At 38.8% G+C, this 22,804-nt stretch overlaps 2 protein-coding genes across 4 annotated transcripts in view; both read right to left on the minus strand.

Annotated features, from left to right (window-relative positions):
* Window positions 1–1,632: 1,632 nt before the first annotated feature.
* On the minus strand, window positions 1,633–17,480 carry adss1 (adenylosuccinate synthase 1). The gene is made up of 13 exons (XM_088354327.1): window positions 17,115–17,480; window positions 11,699–11,801; window positions 11,549–11,611; window positions 11,041–11,091; window positions 10,913–10,979; window positions 10,737–10,844; window positions 10,595–10,676; window positions 10,400–10,526; window positions 10,178–10,332; window positions 4,922–5,046; window positions 2,101–2,198; window positions 1,878–2,027; window positions 1,633–1,794 (listed from the first exon to the last, which is right to left on the minus strand). Exons 1-13 carry the CDS (start codon window positions 17,310–17,312, stop codon window positions 1,742–1,744), a joined length of 1,380 nt encoding a protein of 459 aa, XP_088210453.1. The 5' UTR covers window positions 17,313–17,480; the 3' UTR covers window positions 1,633–1,741.
* A 1,132-nt stretch (window positions 17,481–18,612) lies between these two features.
* The window catches only part of inf2 (inverted formin 2), a 40,703-nt gene continuing 36,511 nt past the window's right edge, over window positions 18,613–22,804 (minus strand). For 2 of the 3 annotated variants that reach the window (XM_088353673.1, XM_088353671.1), the window contains exon 22: window positions 18,613–18,980. In XM_088353673.1, coding sequence (XP_088209799.1) covers window positions 18,907–18,980 — 74 coding nt within the window. In that variant the 3' untranslated portion in view covers window positions 18,613–18,906. Of the gene's footprint in view, window positions 18,981–20,618; window positions 20,673–22,804 lie in introns of all 3 variants that reach the window. The other variant, XM_088353672.1, reaches the window with a different exon arrangement.

Here is a 22,804-nt window from a genome sequence, read left to right on the forward strand (position 1 = left end):
TTCTCTCTTCCTACCCTTCGCACTTTTTATTTTCTTTTCTCACCTTCTGTCTTTCTATTTCTTTTTGGATTTCTTTCTTCCTCTCCCTTTATCTCCCCTCTTATCTCTTTTGTTTCTCACGCTCTCTCCCTCTCTCTCTTTTTCTTTCTTTGTCCTGCCCTCTCTCCTTTTCCCTCCCTCTTTCTCGTATTCCTTCATCTCTCTTTTTCTTTCTCCTTAATCTACTAGTACGGCCCCCGACAGAATGTTTGTTCTATCGTGTGGCCCCGGAGTTAAAATGAGTTTGACACCCCTGTGTTAAAGGGACGTTGTACATTACTTACCGCCCTCTAGTGACTGAAACACTTCACTTGTCAAAAACAATACAATATTGATTTAAATAAAAAGCAAAATTACACGGACATTAATTTTTTTAAGCTACTCGTAGGTCAATCATTTTTCATTTATTTTGCATAACACAAGGCTCACAGAGAGGAAGATCACATAATTCTCTGCCATCTTGTTGCTACTGGTACCACGTAAATACCAAAAAATGAGAGAACACTAGTGTATTTGGTCACTTTCTCTGTAGTTTTTATTAATCCTTGTTATTTGTAGCATTGTTTTCAGTTGCACTACGGAATACAGCGACATCTAGAGGTCAAATACATAAACTATTGTAAACATGCATTTTTTTCAATACTTGTAAGTCAAGAGATTTTGTTTATTTTCCTTATTATAAGGCTAACATGAAAGGACCTCCAAAAAACAAAAAAATTGTGAAATCTATCTACCAAAGCCATTTCCCCCTCATGGGAGATAGCTAGAGTCAATAACACACTCACATTCACCAAACGTTCATTCTCCTTCCCTCTTCCCAACCTGACACATAACATTAAGCCCACAGCACAACAAGGGATGAGTTGCTGTGCCATGCAACCCTTCATCAGCAGACAGGTCCGACAGCATACACTGGTTTTCCCCCTTCTGCATTGTATGCGAAAAAGCAGTTTTTTCTTGGTAGGTACAATAAAGTGCAGCGAATTTTCATTGATGTTACTTTTCAAAGACACATTTTTAAATCCAATTACCCATTTAAATGTTTTTAAGCATTCCTTTCTAGTAGTAATGCAACGGATGTTGCAGTAACAAATAATACACAGATATTGTCAATGTGAAATATAGGTCATTCATAAGCTATAGAATAGAAGTGTGTTTTAGGCCAAGATTTAAACAGTTCCACAGAAAAACTAAACAATACTAAAAACATACACCTACAGTAATACTACAAAACTAAATATCAAATTTAATGCTCAAAAGAAGTAGCTAATATGTTATTCTGCCTTAATTGTGAACGAAACCAAATTAGTGAAAGTAATCTATTTCAAAAGAAGTAGAAGACGTAGATATCTGCATGTTTATTTATTTCTAATCTCTAATCAGCTGGTCGTAGCCGCCATTTTCTCCACCGCCACCACCTCCAGAGCTGTCCTGCAAGCGCACCCTTCTCCCCCCCATTGGTCGCCCGTTCCTCCGGCCCCGCCCGCTGCCAACGCACTCACCAGTAAAGTGTCCTGATGAACAACACTGTCCTTTTAAGAGTGGGAAAATGTTATATGTGTGTACATAAAGGAAAACACAGAACAAAACATATTTACTTGTATGTTTTATTTATCAATAACTTGTGACGAAGAGATCCCTTTTAGAGATAAAAATGACACATTATGTGCACAACTGTAAATCAAGAGCAGTGTTTTCTTCTCTAAAACATCTGGATCATGCACTCCCTGGACTTTCCAACACCGACCCACTTGACTGTAGGGAAATAAAAAAGAAAGTGTCATACAAAAACACTCGTTTACTGCCAGCAAAATTGTGGCCATAAAGATGGAACCTACTGGGAACTCCGATGTGATTTTCAATAAAGCGGATGTAGTTCTGTGCCGCAACTGGGAGGTCTCCCCACTTCCGGGCTGCAGATGTGTCGGTCTTCCATCCAGGGAAGGTCTCATACTCAACCTCCACTTGATGCAAAACATCCATGTTTGCTACGATTCAAATAAACACAGTTTGAACACAATTTCACCGGGTTTCACCAGTCACCTCATCTACCGAAGTTACCTGGAAAATGTGGAATTCTTTTTCCATTGAATTTGTAAGCAATTCCTACTTTAATTTCTTCCAACACATCTAGAATGTCAAGTTTCGTCAAAGCAATGCTGAGGGGGGAAAAGGACAGAGGTGAAAAGAAATATAGAAACCATCAGATCATTATCGAGATGAAAGTACAGTATTCCCTTGTTTTTCACAGGGCTTTCATCCTAATAAGGTCCAGCGATGGTCAGAATCCGCAAGGAAGAAACCTTTATTCCTTCATTTATTAAAAATTGTATTAGAAATTTAAACCAAAGAAATGACTCAATTTACAGGCTCAAGCATTTGTTTAACAAATAAAAGTACATTATTTTCTGCACCATTATACGGTGCAATATTTTTCACATGTGAGGCGCACTGGACATTAAGGCGTCTCTCCAGCGTGTCCTGGGACCTCCTGTCGTTGGCACATGCCCGGACCACCTCGCAAGGGAGGCGTCCAGGAGACATCCTTATCAGATGCCCTGGCTACCTCAACTGGCTTCTCTCAATGTGGAGGAGCAGCGGCTCGACACTTAGTTCTTACCGGATGACCGAGCTTCTCACCGTATCCGTAAAAGAGCGTAGCCATGCTGCAGAGGAACTAATTTCAGCCGTTTTTATCTGGGATCTTGTTGTTTCTGTCATGACCCACAATTCATGACCATAGGTAAGGGTGGGAACGTAGATTGAGTAAATCGAGAGCTTTGCCTTTTGGCTCAGCTCCCTTTCCCCCACAATGGACCTGTACAGGGTCCCACATGACGGCAGACGCTGCACCGATCCGTCTGTTGATCTCCTGTTCCAGCTTACCCTTACTCGTGAAATAGACCCAGAGATACCTGAACTCCTCCCCTTGGGGCAGTAACTCATCCCGAACCCGGAAAGAGCATGCCATGCCTTTTCTGGCTGAGAACCGTGGTCTCAGATTTGGAGGTGATGATCTTCATCCCAACCGCTTCACACTCAGTTGTGAAAAGCTCCGGTGAGAGCAAAAGATCACAGCTTGAGGAAGCCAACAGCACCATCTAATTTGCAAAAAGCAGAGATGCAATGCTGAGGCTTCCAAAATAGAGCCCTTACCCGCCAAGGCTGTGCCTAGAAACCTTCTCTATAAGAGTCATGAACAAAATCGGTGACAATGGGAAACCGTGGCTGGAAACAAATTCGACTTACACCTGGCAATGCGGCCCAAACTCTGGGACCGGAAAAACGGGGACCGTACAGCCAAGATAAGACTGTTTGGAACCCCATACTCTTCTTTAGGTCCACAAAACCGATAGGCAAACTCCCATGCACACTTGAGGACCCTGCAGAGTGTGTAGAGCTGGTCCACTGTTCTCAGGCATGGACGAAAACCAAACTGCTCCTACCAAATCCGAGATTTGATTTCCTGAAAGACCCTCCTCTCCAGTACCCCCGAATAGAGCTTATCAATGAGGCTGAGAAATGTTATTTCCAAAAATCTCCTCAGTGGCAAGGCCCCAGGGGTGGAGGAGATCTGTCCAGAGTTCATTAAGGTCCTGAATGTTGTGGGCGTGTCATAGTTGACCCACCTCTGAAACATCGCATGGACATTGGGAACAGTACCTCACACAGTACTGGCAGACCGGGGTGGAGCCCCCCTTTTCAAGAAGGGTGACCGGAGAGTGTGTTCCCAAAAATACATTTAAATCAAAAATACTTATTTCATAGTACATTAACTAATAATCATGTATTTTTTTTCACCACTAGAAGAAAATAATTCATTCATTAATGGTTACTTTATGCAGTATTATTTAAAAGTAAATAATGCATTTCCAATTATATCCATTGCTATTTTCTGGTTTATAAGGCGCACCGGATTTAAAATGTCTGGCCAATTTTAGGTTTTTAGGTGTGCCTTAAAGTCCCAAAGTCCTGAGTTCTTCACAACAACTAATTTAAGTTCTGTGAAATTATAATCTTAATAATGTAGCTGCTATTATGTATGGCGCGATTGATTAAGGACACGATGCCGTTTACTGCAGATATTTTGTCCCTATCATGGAAACGTAATCGGAAAACAAAAAATGTGGCGTGAAAAAGAACATTCCAAACAACAAATAGAAGTTCACAGTGCATGGATCCCTTAACCACAAGTGTCGTCGGTGTACCAATTCCTGTGGTGTGTCTTAGGAAAGTACAGCCTGGTGGCACCCATCCCTCTCCAGGCTGTTTATTTTCGGTAGGGGTTTGCTCCACGACACAAAACAGATCTGACTCAAATATAGTACTTTCAACAACTGGTGGTCGTAGTCTTTTGATATAAAGCTTCATCCCGCTTTTCAGAGATGAACCGGATCTCGGTATTGACAGACAGCGGCATGTGACAATACTGAGACTAGATCCTAAATCACTGGGGAAAAAACGATTTTGTTCTGAAATTTTGAGTACCACATCATGCAATGTGCATTGCATCACTCGTGGCTTTCATATTTTTTGGAAAAACAAACTTTATGGCGTTTTTTATTATTTTTTACAGATAACTTCTGTACTGTCAAATTATACCACTACTGTCTATTGCAATACTGATTTGTTGACAGGATGGCTCTTAGAGAAACTCGAAGTTGAAAAAGATTTGCAAGTATGTAATATAGGTTTGTCAAGCTGTCTTACGTATGTGTACAACTTAAACCGCAAGTTATTGACGCAAAGGCAGACACAGGCAGAAAATGAGCGGGGTGAGTGTCCACGATGAAAATCCATGAAGTAGCAAAGCTGCGAAAAGTAAACTGCGATACAGGGAAGGATTACTGTATCATAGAAAAAAACTTTGAAACACACTCACGCGGTAAAGCCATTGATCATGTGCGCGTATCTGACGATGACAAGATCCAACCAGCCGCAACGTCGCTTTCTCCCTGTGGTCACCCCCACCTCATGACCTCTGGTTTGGAGAAGTTCTCCCACTGCCTATAGGAAAATAATGACACATTATATCAGGGGTGTCAGACAAACAGTTTGTGGGCCGATCAGATCCAACAACGGGTTTAATCCAGCCCGCGAGGCAAAAAAATGACCTGCACTTTTACGTATGTCCTCTGGATGTCGCTAAAGCCAAGCACAACTTCCAAAGCATACAACCCTCTGTAGCTGTATTTACTGACTACCATTTACCAACTGGGAAACACCTATTCCAATGTTATCTTACCTAAAACAGAAGTTACAGATTTGCTGTTAAGGGCAATACACTTGCACTCATGTGTGGAGGGTGAATGTCTCTCTTAACTGCAACATTTGCTACTAAACTACACTTTTATCTCCAGTTAATGGAAATTCAGTTAGCATTCATTAGAATTTTGGGACTAGAAGCGCAAACATCTTTATAGGGTATTATTATTGTATTGTATTTGACCACAAGATGTCGCTGCGTTGTGCGACCAAAAACAAGTCCTACAAAGAACAAGGAAGAATAAAAACTAAAGATGCTCATAGTTACGAACGCACCATTTTTCTTCTATTTTTTGTTAAGCCTTTCTTTATGTCAGTTTTTACAATATTTGTCAAATCCTTATAGATAATACCATCTATCCATTATCTGCACACCTTTTCCTCAGCAGGGTTGCAGGGGTGCTGGAGCCCATCCATGTTATCTTTGTTCCGTGGGCAGGGAACACCCTAAACTGGTTGCCAGACAGTTGCAGGGCACACAGACACAACTCACTCGTGACAATGTAAACTGGCCAAATAACCTGACATGCATGTTTTTGGAATGTGGGAGGAAACTGGCGTGCCCAGAGGAAACCCAAGCAAGTACGGGAAGAACATGCAAACACTGCACAGGTAGGCTGGAAACCCGATTTTATGCCATGAGCTCAGAATTGTGCCACGGACGTGCTTACAAGGCAGCACGGCGGTGAAGTGGTTAGCGCGTGTGCGGCACAGTTCTGAGGTCATGAGATCGAACCTTCCTGTGTGGAGTTTGCTTGTCTCTCCGTGCTTGTGTGGGTTTCCTCCGGCCACTCCGGTTTCCTCCCACATTCCAAAAACGTGCATGTAAGGGTAATATATAATCCACTTTGTCCCTAGGTGTGAATGAACGAGTGAGTTGTCTTTCTTTGTGTGCTCTGCAAGTGGCTGGCAACCAGTTCAGGGTGTCTTCTGCCAACTGCCTGAAGATAGCTAGGAGGGGCTCGAGCACCTCCGCGAATTATCATCATTTGGTATCAGTTTTTGTCACCATTAAAAAAAACATAGCTTTTTTACATTAACGTTAAAGCCATGGTTTTAGTTTTTTGTTTTCTTTTACATCAGGCACATGTTTTAACAGCTAAGTGACGCTTTGGTACACTATATCACTGTTTTTCAACCCTTTTTGAACCAAGGTACTCTTATTTATAAAAAAGTTCAGAAGCACACTGTCCGTCGAAAATGTTTGAAAAGGAAGTTATGTCAAATATTTCACTGTACTACCTCATAAACAGATAATTAGTATATGAAAAGGAGAAAATAATATTTAAAATACAAAATAATGATGTGCTTTATTTGTGTTATTTTTTACAGTGCAATCTTAAACCGATTCGTTAAACAAATTAAGTTAAATTAAATGTACTGTGCTACCTTATGAGCAGTGTTCCCTCTAAGCTGCGCGCGTGCGCAATTGCGCACTGCTCGCACATTCTCAGCGCACAAGGAAATCTAGCCAGCGCACAAAAATGAGGGCTCAAAATTACTAATTAAGAAGCGACGTAAGTCAAAGTTACAGTGCATGAAGGTAAAAATACACATGTTCCCCTGACGTTGTGTCCTAAATGCGGTATTTTGAAGTCGAGTAAAGTTAGTAGAGTTTGTCGAGAACCGGCTTCTTCGGCTCGGCTCACTAAAAGGAATCGGCTCCTTCGGGTCCTAAATGGCTCTTCAGGTTGTTTTTGCTTCTTTAATCCCAACATGACCAAATATTATGTAAAATTATGCACACAATGACTTGAAGGCAGGGGGGAATAGAACAAAAAAGAAAAAATACCAAAATGAATAAGTAGTGAAAAACTGAGAAAAAAAGAAGGAAAAATTTAGAAAAAAGCCAGAAAAAAAAGAAAAGAAAGAAATGTAGGAAAAAAGTAAATAGAGAACAAAAAGAAAAAAGCAACAGCACAGAAAAAATAAACACAATGAGATTTTTTTAAAAGGAATTAAAAAAAAGGAGAAAAAAAACACAGAAAAAAGAAGAAAAAGTTTGTGTTGCATTCAAATAATTTCCAATTATATCAAGTGAATCTTGTTGCCAACATTGTACTTCCACTAAAAATGTGATCAAGTACAGTTCTGTATCTTACAACCGACTAAATAAGCCCCCCAAAATGTTAATATTATGCGACAAAATATATAAGGAAATAAAAAGAATGGATATCTTGTGAAAGAATTGTAAGAACAAACGACGTTTGTAGGCCGTACAACTTTTGCAATAGTACATGAGTCAATTCATTCAAAAGAGAAAAGTAATTTTGCATTGTCGGAAACTCAGCAAAATGTAACTTAATGTCAAGTTTTGGACATGTTTGAGAATTAATTATCTTGCAACACTTGGGATTATGGTTGCTCACTGTTGTTTGAAGCGTTGCTCACCGACTTTGTGTGAACGCTCAGACCCGTGGAAAATCAGAGGGAACATTGCTTATGAGCAGATAGTTAGTATATAAAAATGTACTGCCACCTACTGAAATGGATGACTATTACAGTTCCTCGTCTGAAGATAGCAAAAATACTGAATAATGGCCTGATTTTTTGGAAAGATAAAATTGAGCAAATTTTAGCGGCACACTAGACAAGGTCTCACGGCACACTAGTGTGGCCTGGACACTGGTTGAAAAACACTGCACTATATGAAGAAGAGAAGAATAAGAATAAGAAGAATTTACTTTTATTGTCATTCATTGTAACCATGCACACAGAACGAAATGTCGATACACATGACCCGTTCAGTTAAACTATAGTTAAATGCTTATCCATATCACAACATTTTGACCAACAAAATAATGCCATCTAGTGGTTTGCTAAACTAGCATATGTAGTTTGCAGTGAATTCAAGTTTCCTCATGCTGTTCAAATTAATAGCAGTGCAATGTGACTGATCAGAATATCCCTGTTGTTTAGTATATTTTGTATTGTTACATGCCAGACAAGTTACCAGTAGGTGCAGTAGATTCTAAGAAAACAAACAAGGCTGTGCAATTGGGCAAACAGTTCAAAGGGGTGTGTTAAAACAATAGCAGTGTGGTGACCAATCTGAGTTCATCAATTTTAGGGAAGAAAAAACAAAGCAGGCGTGAATCGGGTGGTGCCTATTTGAGGATGATGAAGCCAGCACTGCTCCAAAGAGCGGCGTTCTTTGCTCAAAAAGTTGATTGGAGAGGGAAGACCCTTTATAGAGGTGAAAAATAATTGCTCGCTGTTCAGCTAAAATGATCTCCAATGGCTTAAAAGACATAAAAAAAAACAGAGACACGTAGAAGAAAATGGAAGGCAACTATTCAAATGGACCAGAGAATAACTAGAATGGCAAAGGCTCAGCCAATGATCAACCCCAGAACGATCAAACACAATCTGCAGTAGGGATGCACGATTTTGAGAAAAAAACCTAATTGCGATTTTTTTTAGCCCAGTATTGCAATTTCGATTTTAAAAAAGGGCGCATTTTCTGTGCTAGTTTTGTGATTTTCATAAGCACTTAACCCTTGTGGGCATGACCTTACAGTACATACATTCTTCCATGAGCGTAGTCGGTAAATAGTGAGGAAAAAATAAAAATTCTAATGGAATCATATCTTACACATCTTTTATAAGGAATACGACAGTATTACAACTTTTTCATATAGATTTTGAAGAATAACAACCCATGGGGTATTTTTTATCCCACTTATGCATTCAAGGGTTAATTAATACTGTAGACAGGGCCATCAGACTGTTGAGAAGTAAAGACGTGTCTGCATGATGCCACAAGTCACGCCTAGACATACCCTTATAAAATGTTTAAAATACTAATGTTTAGTTTTAAAGATGGTGATCAACTTTGACCTGGGACCAGGTAAGGCTTCATGCTGTTGTCTCAGATGTTTTCCCTCTGTTCAAAAGTCTGGGGCAGAAATAGTTACAATTTGCCAAAGAACACATCAACTTGCCTATAGAAAAATGGAGGAACATTTTGTGGACGGATGTAGTAAAATTGTCCTTTTTGGGTACATGGGTCACAGATCGTGTGTGAAACGACCCCCAAACTGTGATTTAAAACCGCAGTACAAATTGAAGACAGTGAATTATGGTGGTGCAAGTATCATGGACTGGGCATTTTTCTCCTACACTGGTTTTGGGACCATTTATCGCATACCGAAAATCATGGATCCGTTTGTGTATGTCAAGATACTTGAAGAAATGATGTTACCTTATGCTGATGAAGACATGCCCTTTCAACAAGACCCCAAATACACCAGTAGACGTGCAAACTATTGGTTCCAAACCATTCAAATAATGTTATGGAGTGGCCAGTCCAATCCCCAGATCTAAATCCAATCGAGAACATGTGGGGTGGTCAGAAAAACTGTTTGTGAAGCAAAACCAAGAAATGTAAATGAATTGTGGAATGTTGTTAAGCAATTATGGAGTGAAATAAAAGCAGAAAGGTGCCACAAGTTGGTTGGCTTTATGCCACGAAGGTGTGAAGGGGTTATAAAAAACTGTGGTCATGCAACTAAATATCAAAATTGCTAAACCTTTTTTGGAAATACAAAATAGCATTGAGTTTGTACAGTCAACAGCAGACACTGTTATTTTTTAACACACCCTTTTGAACTATTTGCCCAATTGCACAGCCTTCGAAGGGTGCCTATTATTAATACTTGTTTGTTTGGCATATAACAATAAAAAATATACTAAAACCTGAGATATTCTGGTTAGTAACGTTGCATGGCTACTATTTTGGACAGCACTGTATGTGTACTGAAATTTGCGATGTATGTGCGTCTCAACATTTGAAATTGGAGTAGTGTCGCAGAATACCCTTTCTTAAATGCAGTCAGAATTTCTACATTTGAGACAAAAAGTTACATCTTACATTAAGTTGCTCAGTGGGAAAGGCTCCAATCCCCACGCGAGTGGTGTAGGCCTTCGCTACACCAAACACTTCGCCGATATTCCGCGGGGGGATGCCAAGGCCGGTGCATGCCCCGCCCACTGTGCAGTTTGATGATGTCACAAAGGGGTATGTACCTGAAGACAGTGTTTATTGTCATAAAAAACAACAACATAAAAAACATCCTTTTTTTAAAGATCATACCAAAGTCAATATCAAGGAGAGCAGCATTGGCCCCTTCTACCAGGATCTTCTTTGGAGAGCCATGAAGAGCTTCATACATGTAATAAACTCCATCTCTGACCATGGGCCGCAACCTTTCGCCATACTCCTGCAGAGAAAGAAAGCCTTCATGATAAAAACTGACCCCAATACGTTGACCGTCGTCCGTGTTGGCACCCTAAGCTTTTTCAGTTGGTCCTCAACGTCCACTGTCAAGGTCGGATACATGGATTGATACTGGCGGACAAGGTTCTTGAATCTGAGGGGGATTCATTAGAGTCACAGTAGTACCAGTATGAAGTTAAGGGTATCTGCCTACTTGGTAGAGAAGTCATTGAAGTCCCCTAATAGGTCACACACGCGGATGCCAGTACGGGATGCTTTGCTGGAGTAAGCTGGTCCGATACCCTTCTTGGTGGTTCCAATACTAAAATCATAATGCAGATTATTGGATATATTTATATCCGGAGAAATTATGTCACTATTAAACATTACTTCTTTCCCTCTTGTGCCTGTCTTTCAGTTTCTTGTAATCCGTCGACAACCTGGTGGAAATCAAACACTGAGGAAGAAATACAAGTTCAGACAAAATATGTAGAAAACAAGCACGACACCTTACGCACCAAGGTGAGCTCTATCCGAGACAATGAGTCTCTTTTCCCAGCCTTTCAATCCTAACAAGAGATGGAAAAAGTATGAATAGAATTATAATTGTTTTTAATGTCAGTGATCGTTTACAGTGAGATTGGACTTGGCACTCCAGGATAAACATGTAATGATGACTTAAAAGATAAAAACAAACGGAACATCAGAGTAAATAGGCAACATATTTAGCAGGTAGTACTTGGAAAATGGCTTAACTTGTGAGTGCATTGTAACAATAGTGCAGTGAAAAATAATGCAATATTATTTAGCAGCAACACAATTCCAAAATGTTGATGAATAAAATATGAATATATATTTTTCTTCAAATAGGCTAAAGAAATTTTCACAGTCTTGTGCACTTGGATGGTGATGGCCCTGGTGAAGAAAATGTCTTGTTTGAAAAGATATGTAGCGCCTACCAGATGGAAGCGGTGATAAAACCTGCGATTGTGCCTTTCCAAAAATAATAATGCCCATAATTCTTACCTTTCTTCTCATTTTTGTCCCCCTCTTCAAACAGACCAGGCAAATGTATGACCACACCGTTGCCTATGAGATCGGAAGAAAGCTATCAATGAACTAACGCCAGAAACATTTGAGCTGCATTTCAACACTAGTTTATCTCACTGTTTTTACCAATAAGTGAGATGCTTTTGGGATTGATGATTCCACTGGGGAGAAGGTGGAAGTCATACTCTTTGCCTTCCACGACCACTGTGTGCCCTGCATTGTTGCCGCCCTAGGGAACCAAAGAAAATGTCATAAAGCACATTAATTGTCCCCATGTAAAATTGGTATTCCACTTAAACGTTGTTGCCATTTTGTTTTTTAGCTTTTCACAAAGCCTATCCATCTATCTACCTACCTACCTACCCTGGTCATGTCCCTCAAGAGGGGTGACCAACAGCAAGACACATAAAAAAACAAAAAATTTAAAAGGGAAAAGGTAGCAAAAATCCCACACAAAATGTTTTGGACCATGGTCAAACCAAATACCCAAACAAGTTCAGCACCTCGGCACCCAAGTTGGTCATGCTTTCGTCCCTCCAGATGAACACGCGAAAGCGGCCATGTCACTTGGGTCAGGGTGACACAACACATTCTTCTGTTCAACAGCAGGGCCCGACAGCTTTCACTGGTTTACCCCTGCCGCATCATACGGGTGCCCTGCCCATCCCTTAGAACACGTCTAAACATCCCATGATCTTTTTACAACACCTCTCCACTCATTCCTATCACCAACAAGAGCTCTAGCTTCCACTATATTTAGACCTCTTTTCTGCAGTGCACTCATAACACCAGCCATCCACGTCAGTCGCGCCCTTCCTCTTGGTCTCCTTCGGAAGGATCACTAAAAGGAAGGTTGATATGTTAGCCTTAAGTGAAACAAAGATGAAAGAAAAGGGTGAATGACTTAGGCTTCAAACAGACATATTTCGGATACATCTAGAGACCAGAGTTATCTAATAGACAGGTCACACTTACACAACCACTTTAAACTATAAAATATTTCCCAATATGGAGATCAATGGGGGGTTTGAAGATCAGTGGTGAAACTCCTTGGTTGAATCAATCATCTAACCCTGTTAATGAACTTTTTTCCCCTGCGATTTAATCTTTATTCCAAAAACAATAATCTGGGTTTGGCTCCCAGGGAAACATGTTGCTGCAACAAACCTAACCTAACAAAACCCAAAACAAACACAAAATTAAACAAAACACCCTAACGCTAAAATAAGAAAAGCTGTATGGTTTGGTTAGTCTCCATAGTTTGTAAACGTTCTTGTGCATTGTAGCACCTATTTTTGGTTGCACTACACAATACAGCAACATCTAATGGTCAAATATTACACAGTGTCCCTTTAATATGCTTATTTTGAAGATTATTTAGTATCTTATGCACCTCTGCAGTTCGCTTAAGCCCAGTCAAATAGTATTTCTCATGCACAAACACCCTTGATAACTGTAAACAACATGAAAGACTCTTGATGGTCTTTTCCAGTTCGCCAGGACCTATTTTAACACCCTTGGCTCAGAAACGGGTGGAAAGTGTTCATGTCTGCAGCCCTCAGGCTCAGACTTGGCCTTCTCACATATCAAGTCACTCTGAGAATGTGAGCTGCTCCACACTCCAGTGGTTGGGCGTAGCAGGGGAGGGGATCCTGCTTGTGATATCAGTACAGAAAGTATTACGTGCAGCAAGCAACCCTTGGCAACTTGTTCGGATTTGGACTGACCTTTCTGACCGCTTTAAATCTCGCATGCTGGTCACCTGTAAAGAGGACCGATCCTGACATACGTAAAAATGAATGCCTACAATAATTCAATATAGATAAGGAAGACCAATCCTGCCGTATGTAGAAACTAACAAATATATGCCAAATGAATAAATGAACACAAATAAATCACGTAAAACCTAAATACATGAAATGTATGCAATTTATTCATTTATTTAGGCATTTTGTCATTTATAAATTTCAGTATTTATTTTGTCACAACAGAAAATTGCCTGAGCTTTTTACCTATTCAGTGCTGAAAGAGTTGGCTATTGGTGACAAGCTTGTACAGTTTGTCCCACCCCCTCATTTGAATAACATTGTGACAAAATACACAACAAAAAAACACACTAAAACACAAAATACTCGACAAAATACCAAAATAAATAATATTCATTTATTTTGGCATTTTGCCATTTATTTAGTGAATTATTTACATTTGTACTTATGTTGTTGTGCATTGTGTATTTTGTCGCAACAAATAGAAATTAAAATGAGGGGGCAGGTCTATCCGGCTAAGCTTTTCACCTATTGGTTGATCGACGGGGATCAGGGATGCAAGACAATAGTAGCCGATTTGTTTTAAGTCTAGGTCATGTTGATTTGTATGGCCCTTAATCACAAGGTGTCTCTAAGGGCTGCACAGACCACAAATTATTGCAAACCACACCGATCAATAAATGACAAAATGAATTAATGTAAAGGTAAATTGCAAAATTTTCATATATTTGGGTGTTATGTGATATTCATGTGTTTATTCATTTATCTAGCAAATATTTGGGGTTATCTTATACATCTGCAGTGATCCCTTGCTATAACAGTTTACTTATCAGTTTTGCAACTTGACAGATTTTCAGTGTGCGTTGTGTTCTGCATTCTGATTGGCTATACAGTCTCTCCATGTATTGTTTCACAATAGAGAAGTACAGTAAAAAAGTAAACGTTCATACAGTACTTCAAGAAAACAAATGCCCGAACTTGTAAAAAGAGGTTGTTCTTTGGTTTCAGTGTATAATAGGCAGTGTTGCGAGTAAGGCGTTAAAAATAGAACACATTCCTGGAATGCAATTTCTTTGCTCAGTAATAAGTACCGTAACATGTTTATTAATGTTCTGTAACTCAATTGTTGTTACAATATGGTGCGTTACTCCAAGTATATTTAAAAGCAGACCATAAATTACAATGTCTTCAGTTTCAGGGTACCTGCTTTGCTCACTAAGTATTGTACAACCCTCAATCCCGAGCAACACTATTCTGAATACAACATCCAAGAAAATACTATTGAATAGTTACTGTGGCACAGAATGCAAGAACGAGTAATTTCTCCTTACTGATATTCTCGCTACCACATATACCAGGGGTGTCAAAATCATTTTAACTCGGGGGCCACACAATAGAACTAACATTCTGTCGGGGGCCGGACCAGTAGACTAAAAAGAAAGAAAAAGAAAAATAAGGAAATAAGAGAAAGATGGAGGGAAAAGGAGAGAGGGCAGGACAAAGAAAGAGAGGGAGAGATCATGAGAAACAAAAGAGATAAAAAGAGAAGTCGTGGGAGAGGGGGAAAGAAGGGGAGCGGAAGAAAGAAATCCAAAGAGAAATAGAAAGACAGAAGGAGAGAAAAGAGAAAAGAAAGCGCAAAGGGTAGGAAGAGAGAAAGAGAAAAGAGAGAAAAGAAAAAAAGGAAGTTAGAGCAAAAGAGGTTAAAAGACACAGAGAAAGAGACAAAGAGCAACAAAGGAAGAGAAAAAGAGACACAGAGTGAAAGGGACAGAGACAGAGTGAGAGCAAAGGGGTAGAAAAGAGAGAGAGAGAGAGAGAGAGAGAGAGAGAGAGAGAAAGAAATACAAGTACAGTGTCTTTGTTCGAGGCACCTTTCTTTGGCAACATCAAGTTGACATATATCAACCTGCAGCTTTTTTTCTCTTGCGCTTCTCTGAGTGTTGTCTCGCGGGCCGGATTCGATCCCTTAGCGGGCCTGATCTGGCCCGCAGGCCGCCTGTTTGACACCTGTGACATATACTAACATTTATTATCCGTATTCATAACTATGAAATAAAAAATTGAAATAAGGGGGGAGTTTATATGCGCATATTTGGTTGCGTGTCACCAGTAACGAGTGGTAGGCAGCTTGTGGGGAGGGGCGTGTCTTTACTGCATCACTAATGTTGTCACATACAACCGTCTATTACCGAGGAACAAAGGTTGGGGTGTTAATTTTACATACACACAAAGTACACAGTTCATGTCATGGGAACCTGTCGTGGGTTCAAATCCAGCTCCAGACTTTCTGTGCGGAGTTTGTATGTTCTCCCCGTGCTTGCGTGGGTTTCCTCCGGGCACTCCGGTTTCCTCCCACATTCCAAAAACATGCATTTCAGGTGAATTGGCCGGTCCAAATTGTCCCTAGGTGTGAATGAGCGAATGAGTTGTCTGTCCCCGTGTGCCCTACGATTGGCTGGCAACCAGTTCAGGGTGTCCCCTGCCCACTGCCCGAAGATGGCTGGGATGGGCTCCAGCCCCCCCGCGACCCTAATGAGGATAAGCGGTACGGCTAATGAGATGAGATGAGACAAAGTACAACTGAATACATTATGGTGGCATCGTCTCAGGTATAGAGGAGAACGCCAAATTTCTCATGTAGATTATACTATAAAATACAATATTTAATCAGGGGGTCAGCTTATATGCACATATTTGGTTGGTTGTCACTTGCAGCGAATAGTAGGCAGCACGTGGGGAGGGGCGTGTCTTGTACAGGAACAAAAAATTCAATAGGGCGGAGTACAGAATTTACGGGAAGAGTGTTGAATATTGCTCTTTTCATTTGGAAAAGTATTGATGCAATACACCTTGCCTGGAGATGAAAGGGACAAAAGCCTGTATTTCACAAAATTTGAGGTAAACAAAACTATTTAAACAAAACAACGACAAATGGATAACAAAAAAACATCAGCGAGAGAGCATTTTGGCCCGACCGGCCAGAAATTTGGCTCGGGTCAGGCTCGGGAACAGAATTTTACCTCGAGGCTAAAAGTGGTGGACAAAAACTCTTCCAGCTTGCGAGAGGATTGCTTCATATGTTTATTCTTTTATCAGAGAGGGTCAAATAGGAGTTGTCCGACCTTCTGTTATCAAACAAATGCAACAGTAATATTTCCCTGAGCAGCTCCAACGGCTGTTTGCGCGATCGCTTTGGTGGATTACCGCCCCTAGCCAATCATAGTTTGTGAAAACGGTGACTTTCCCCGCTGGTGTTGAGACGTCAACTCAGAATCTAATTGGCTAAATCAACAACTTTATCATGGACTGATTTTACAAGGACACAGCCTTCAACAATTTTTGTCAAGGCCCCCGGGTAGATTTCTGAGCCTTGCAACAAATAATGGCGGAAATTGATTAGTGAAATGCTCAAATATGAAAGCACACGTCTGGAAGGAGTGCAACCAGGGAAAAGCAATGGAAGAAGCTGACAGACGATTTTGAATTATTTATTTAAGTATTGATGGACAAATTTTAATTAACATCACATGATTCCGAATTTAGGCCTTGCAAGCCCTCAAGTGCTGAATTTGTAACTAGTTACTTCAAAGTAACGAAACACTTTTGGCCCAATAATGTTCGTGACGGAATTACTTTTTAAATGAAGTAACAAGAAACTGTAACAAGTTACTTTTCAATAAAGCTTAATACCGTTTATCGACGCGATTTATTTCTTCAATTCTGAAAAATCAAACGCGTCTTCAATAACTCATCTAAACATAACATTACTGTACCTGACATCTGCAGACAAGATCCGCTTCAGTGGCCAGTAGGTCGACCACTTTCCCCTTGCCCTCGTCGCCCCATTGCGCACCCAAGACCACCGTCGCCTTGTTGTTGGTGTCGTTTCGCGGTCGCTTGAGTCCTGCACCGGCACCAGCGAAGACCGGGTTCGAGTTCTTGTGCTCTTTGGCTGACCAGCTGAGCGACATGTCGGCGCAAGCTTCGGGCTCACTGTCTCAAATTGGACCAACAGCCGTCTCTAAGTCGTTCTGTGACGTTCGCGAACGAAAAAGCTCTATAAGCCGGCTCTTGGAAGTAATCGACGAAGAGCCGTTTCCCTTCGAGACGCTTTTCCATCTTATTTGTCAATATGCATACCTGTCAATCTGTACGGTTTTGCCGTACAAAGTACGTTTTTATGCATTTTAAGACGAGTACGACGTACAAAGGAATCTTTATTTTGTATTTTGTACGGGAAAATACGAGTTTGTACGGGCATGGAGCCGTTGGAGGTTGGCAGGTATGAATATGCATTTTTCCTCCTGTGCTGTTGATTTTAAATGTCTTGATTATAGATAACCTTTCTTGAATTGCATCTCTTCTACAGCTGTAAATATTTTACATGTGTTTTTCAGGGATTGAGTTTCACTTGCCCTTTTTTTACACTAAAATGTAAAAAATCATTCTTCCGATTAGTATTTGATTTGTTGTTGCTCTGAAAAGTCACTATTTTTATTTCGTTGTTTTTCAGAAATTCTGAAGTGCCTGACTTTAAAGTTGCTTAGTATAAACTAGTTCAATGTTGAAATGAGTTAAAAGTTCACTGTAGAGTGTAAACAATAATGCTATTATAATTTAGTAGAATATATTTTTAAAACTTTGCTACACTTTTGTCTTTTACTAAAGTATTTTTTTTTTGCTCGTCCCCCTTTTCTTGCTTCCCCCCTTTTTTGTTTTACTAAAATTTCTCCCTACGTTTTTACTGATATTTTCTTGCCTTTTCAATGTTTTCACTCTTTTTTTCCACATTTGATCGTTTTCTAGCTTTGTAGTTTTATTTTTGGTGCCTTTCTCTATTTATTCCCCCTCTCCTTTTCCTTGCGTTTGACCCCCCCCCCCATCTTTCCCTTACCCATTTTTATACATCAGTTGGGTTGAGCAAGGGGGCTGGGAAACCCCTCCTCTGTATCAATCTCCCAGAAAATGTTAAAAACGTGTTCTTAATTCTACCCACCACCCACTAGTGGCATAGGGCTCCAGAATATTTTCTTCTTTATTTCCATTTTTAAAGCCTTTTCGTGCATTGTGTCACATTGGTATCGGTAACATATGGATAAAATCAACAAAGATCACCTAAAGAGCCATTTGGAGCCGAAAATGCAGCCTTTTTAGTGAGCCGTACCAAATAAGCCGATTCTCTAAAAGGAGCTTTAATTCCCCATACTACCTAACAGTAGGCTGGTGACGTCACGGCCATACGCGGAAGCGGCGTGTGGATACGCAATAAAAGCAAGTGCCAACGTACTTTTATTAAAATATTTTGGATTCAACACAGTAGAGGCCATTAAGAGTGACATATTTCGAAACGTTAAAAACTTCTTAGTTGAATTATTTAAGAGTCTCAAAACGATCAAATCGCCGCGTGCAAACAACTCTACTTTCACAAAGATACAAAAACATACAAAACATACTACAGTTTAACCTATTCAAAAAACTAAATTTACATTTGGTATTCTTTATATATATCATAATTATGCCGGAGTCTAGAAAACATTCTTCTGTCATCTCAAAAAAATAAAACATTCAGTGATTTGGTGTCTTGTCAACTTCCAACGACATTTTTTTTCTTCTTCTAGATCTCCTTTTTTTGGAATTACCTAGAAATGGGAAAATAACCAGAAGTAAATACGTGCAATTGTATTCGTCATACTTTTAAAAGAAAGCTAGAATGGACATGAACTACAAAGACAGCAGTTTGCAGGAAGCATGAGCATACCCGTCAACATATAAGTTTTTCAAACTTTGTTTAATTGATGTGAATAAATAAGCTCCGTGTTGTTTGTAATCATTTATGAAGGGGAATTGCAATCATTAATAATGTAGATGTTAGCATATTGTTGTACTATTTCAGGAGAAAGATTTTTGTAGTCTTGTATTTCTGCAGTAGTATTTTTTTGTAGTCATGTATTCCTGTAGTATTTTTTGTAGCATTTCTGCAGTAGTATTTTTGCAGGATTCCTACAGTTGTATCTTTTGCATTAGTATTTTTGCAGTATTCTTGTAGTATTTTTGCAGTAGTATTTTTGCAGTATTCTTGTATTTTTGCAGTATTCCTACAGTTGTATCTTTTGCATTAGTATTTTTGCAGTATTCTTGTATTATTTCTGCCATACTATTTTTTGCAGCTTTCTTGTATTTCTGCCGTAGTATTTTGTAGTAGGACTTTTGAAGTATTTATGTAGTATTTTGTAAGATTGCTTCCGTTGTCTTTTGATAGTATTTGTGCAGTAGGATTTTGTAGTATTTTGGTACTATTCCCATGTAGGATTTTCACATTATTTTTGCAGTATTCCTGCAGTATTATTTCTGCCATAGTATTTTTGCAGCTTTCTTGTATTTTGCTTTATTATTGTATTGTCCTCAGCGAAGAGATGCTGCTGGAAATGTGAATTTCCCTGCGGGGATTAATAAAGTATCTATCTATCCATTTCTGCCGTAGTATTTTGTAGTAGGACTTTTGAAGTATTTATGTAGTATTTTGTAAGATTGCTGCCGTTGTCTTTTGATAGTATTTGTGCAGTAGGATTTTGTAGTATTTTGGTACTAATCCCATGTAGGATTTTCATATTATTTTTGTAGTATTTCTGCAGTTGTATTTTTCAAGTACGTATTTCCGAAGTCTGATTTTCTTATTTCTGTTGTATTAATGTAGTATTTCTGTGGTAGCATTTTTTGATTCTTTTACCATTTCCGAAATAAAGAACTGAGATGCTGACAGAATTGTTGGTGTTGTATACTTGGTAAATACACTTAGCTTTGTTCTTAATCCTACATAGCCTCCGTCTTGCTGTGAGTGAATAGGTGCTGCGCTGTGTTCATATATTGCTTAATAAGGGGATTTGCAATCATAACAAAGGGTGCAATTGGCTAAAATTGACAGGTATGCCTGAGACTTATTAGTCGATTGAATAAAACCAACCCCAAAGCAGAATTAAAGAATGGACAGGTAAATATGGAGACAGGAGTGAATGTCGTCACGGCAACATTAGAACGGCTGCACAATGAAATGCAGCCAATTTGTTAAAATGCATTTTTTTTTGTAAAGAAAACTCCAAGCCAAGTATTCTTTTGTTATTCAGACTTCTCAATGAAAGTGTTAAAAGCCGGACAACACAGACAAATGAAATCCAGATCCAAGTTCGGCCGACAAATGGGAGTTATTTGGACAGTGACTGACTTTAATATTAGGATGATGTTCCAGCTTACAGTTTTGCCTTCACCACCGCTTGACCTACCTCACTGCAACACACAGCCCTTTTTAGCTTTAATGTGTCCTTTGCCACTGTTACCTTGTGTTTTAGAACGGAAAACAGAACATTCAAATAAACAGTCCATTGGCAAACAAGAATAAACCTAAGGATGAAAATATATAGCCTCTGGCTTTAAGCCGTTGCTTAAAGGGACAGTGTATATTTGTTTGTGCCTACAAGTGATTGAAAGTCACGAAAAAAAACTATTGATTTGAATAATAATGATAATCACGTACCTATCAATTTACACGTTTTCAAAATTGGAAAAATAAATAGAATTTATATATCTATACACACACACACACACACACACACACACACACACACTATGTATACTCTCGTCTTACTCATTTTAAATCTAATACGGATCGTCTCACTCACTAGTAGCAGACATCATCATAGATTGCCAATATTGTTCTGGTATTCTTAATAGTCTGTTTTGCTGTAAGTAAATAGGTTCCCCCTCGTGCTTGCAAGGTTTTTTTTATCACTTAAGGGGAATTTCAATCATTTATAAGGTGAGCAATTGGAATAAGTGGACAGGTATGTAATAATTTAAATGAAGCTAAATTGATGTATCCAGTGATGCATCATTAGAAGAGAAAATCTTTGCTTTACTGTATTATTTTTTCAATTTTATTATTAATATCTATTGCATTCTATTATTAAAAAACAAGTTTAAATATCTTCAGATTAGGTGCAAGAAACTTTTTACCTCAATAGCAGAAAATTCTCATTTTAAGCATAGTTTTGTCTTGTTTTAAGAAATTTGATCTTGTTTCTCGAAATAAGCAAACATATTGTACCAGACGGTAGTTAGTATTTCTATATTATAAATGACATCAGAATACACAGGCTGCAAAAAAAAATGAATTCTTACTGCAGGATATTTTGCTTATTTTAAGATAGTTTAGCTCGTCTCTTGAAGAAAAAAAACTTTAGCATAATTGAAAAAAATGCAATTTACAAGACCGTAAATATTTTTTCTCACTCAATGGAATAGTGTTATTATTTATTGGCTCTAAGTGATGAAAAAAAATGTCATTAAAATCTATTGATTTTAATATTTTATCTTAATGCTGAATTATCATAATCTTATGTCTCTTGCTAGATGCCGAGTTAATAGCATAATTTTAGTGTATTTTCTGACTAGAAAAAAACTAGTTTAAATATCCTTAAATTTGCAAAATTGCATTTAAAATATGCTCCTTTTTCTGTCATTGGGGCAAGAAAGAAAATAACTTACCTCAATGGCGGGATATTTATTTTACAAAGTTTTTCCTTGTTCTGATATATTTGATTTTGTTTCTCAAAATAAGGAAAATAATTTAACTTACAGATGGTATTTTAAAAAAAATATATTTTATATTACAACAAGTCGCAGGCTGTATAAAATCCATTCTTACGCCAAAAGTGTTGCTTATTGTAAAATACCGTAGTTAATCTTGTATTGTTGAAAAATAAAGAAAAAACACGGTTAAAATAAAAATGGAATTTACAAGATAATATCTATTTTTGCTCTTTTATTAAGATAGTGTGCATTATTTGGTGCCATGTTGGCGTTGTGAGGAGTGTGCGCCACCAGGCTGTACTTGCCCAAGACATACCAGCCAGCGGTTAAATAACTTAAATAGAACCAATAATAATTTAAATTAGCAAAAATATATAATTATACAAACGGACATTTAAAAAAAAAAATATACCAGTAGGTCAAGAAATTTGTACAAGAGGGAGCTGACATGATCGTCTGGCATCTTGCTGCCAAGGGTGCCTACAAAAAACAAACCTTGCCAACGGTTGGGCAAAAATAAATCAGAGTTAAAACGTGTTGTTGGTCACTTTGAGTCTCCGTATTTTATTCTTTCTTGTCCTTTTAAGCACTCTTTTGGTTGTACTACACAATGATCTCCAATGTGGTACCCACGGGGATCAGGTAGCCCCCCCTAGGACAAAATAACTAGTTGTCCTGAAACTATCGTGGGTATTGTGATTCTCTAGCAAATTTGATTTCTAACTAGCATGTTATTTAGTGGTTGACTGAGACATTACCCTCTAATCATTACAACCTGGTAATAACATATTACTATAGTAATAACATATTAAAAAGATTCCTTATCAAACTGTTAGCCCATTGGGCTAATGAGTAACAAAATGTAGCTCTTAGCTTCAAA

The sequence above is a fragment of the Urocampus carinirostris genome, chromosome 15 (genome assembly GCF_059441175.1).
Source record: "Urocampus carinirostris isolate Australia breed hairy pipefish chromosome 15, RoL_Ucar_1.0, whole genome shotgun sequence".
NCBI lineage: Eukaryota > Metazoa > Chordata > Actinopteri > Syngnathiformes > Syngnathidae > Urocampus > Urocampus carinirostris.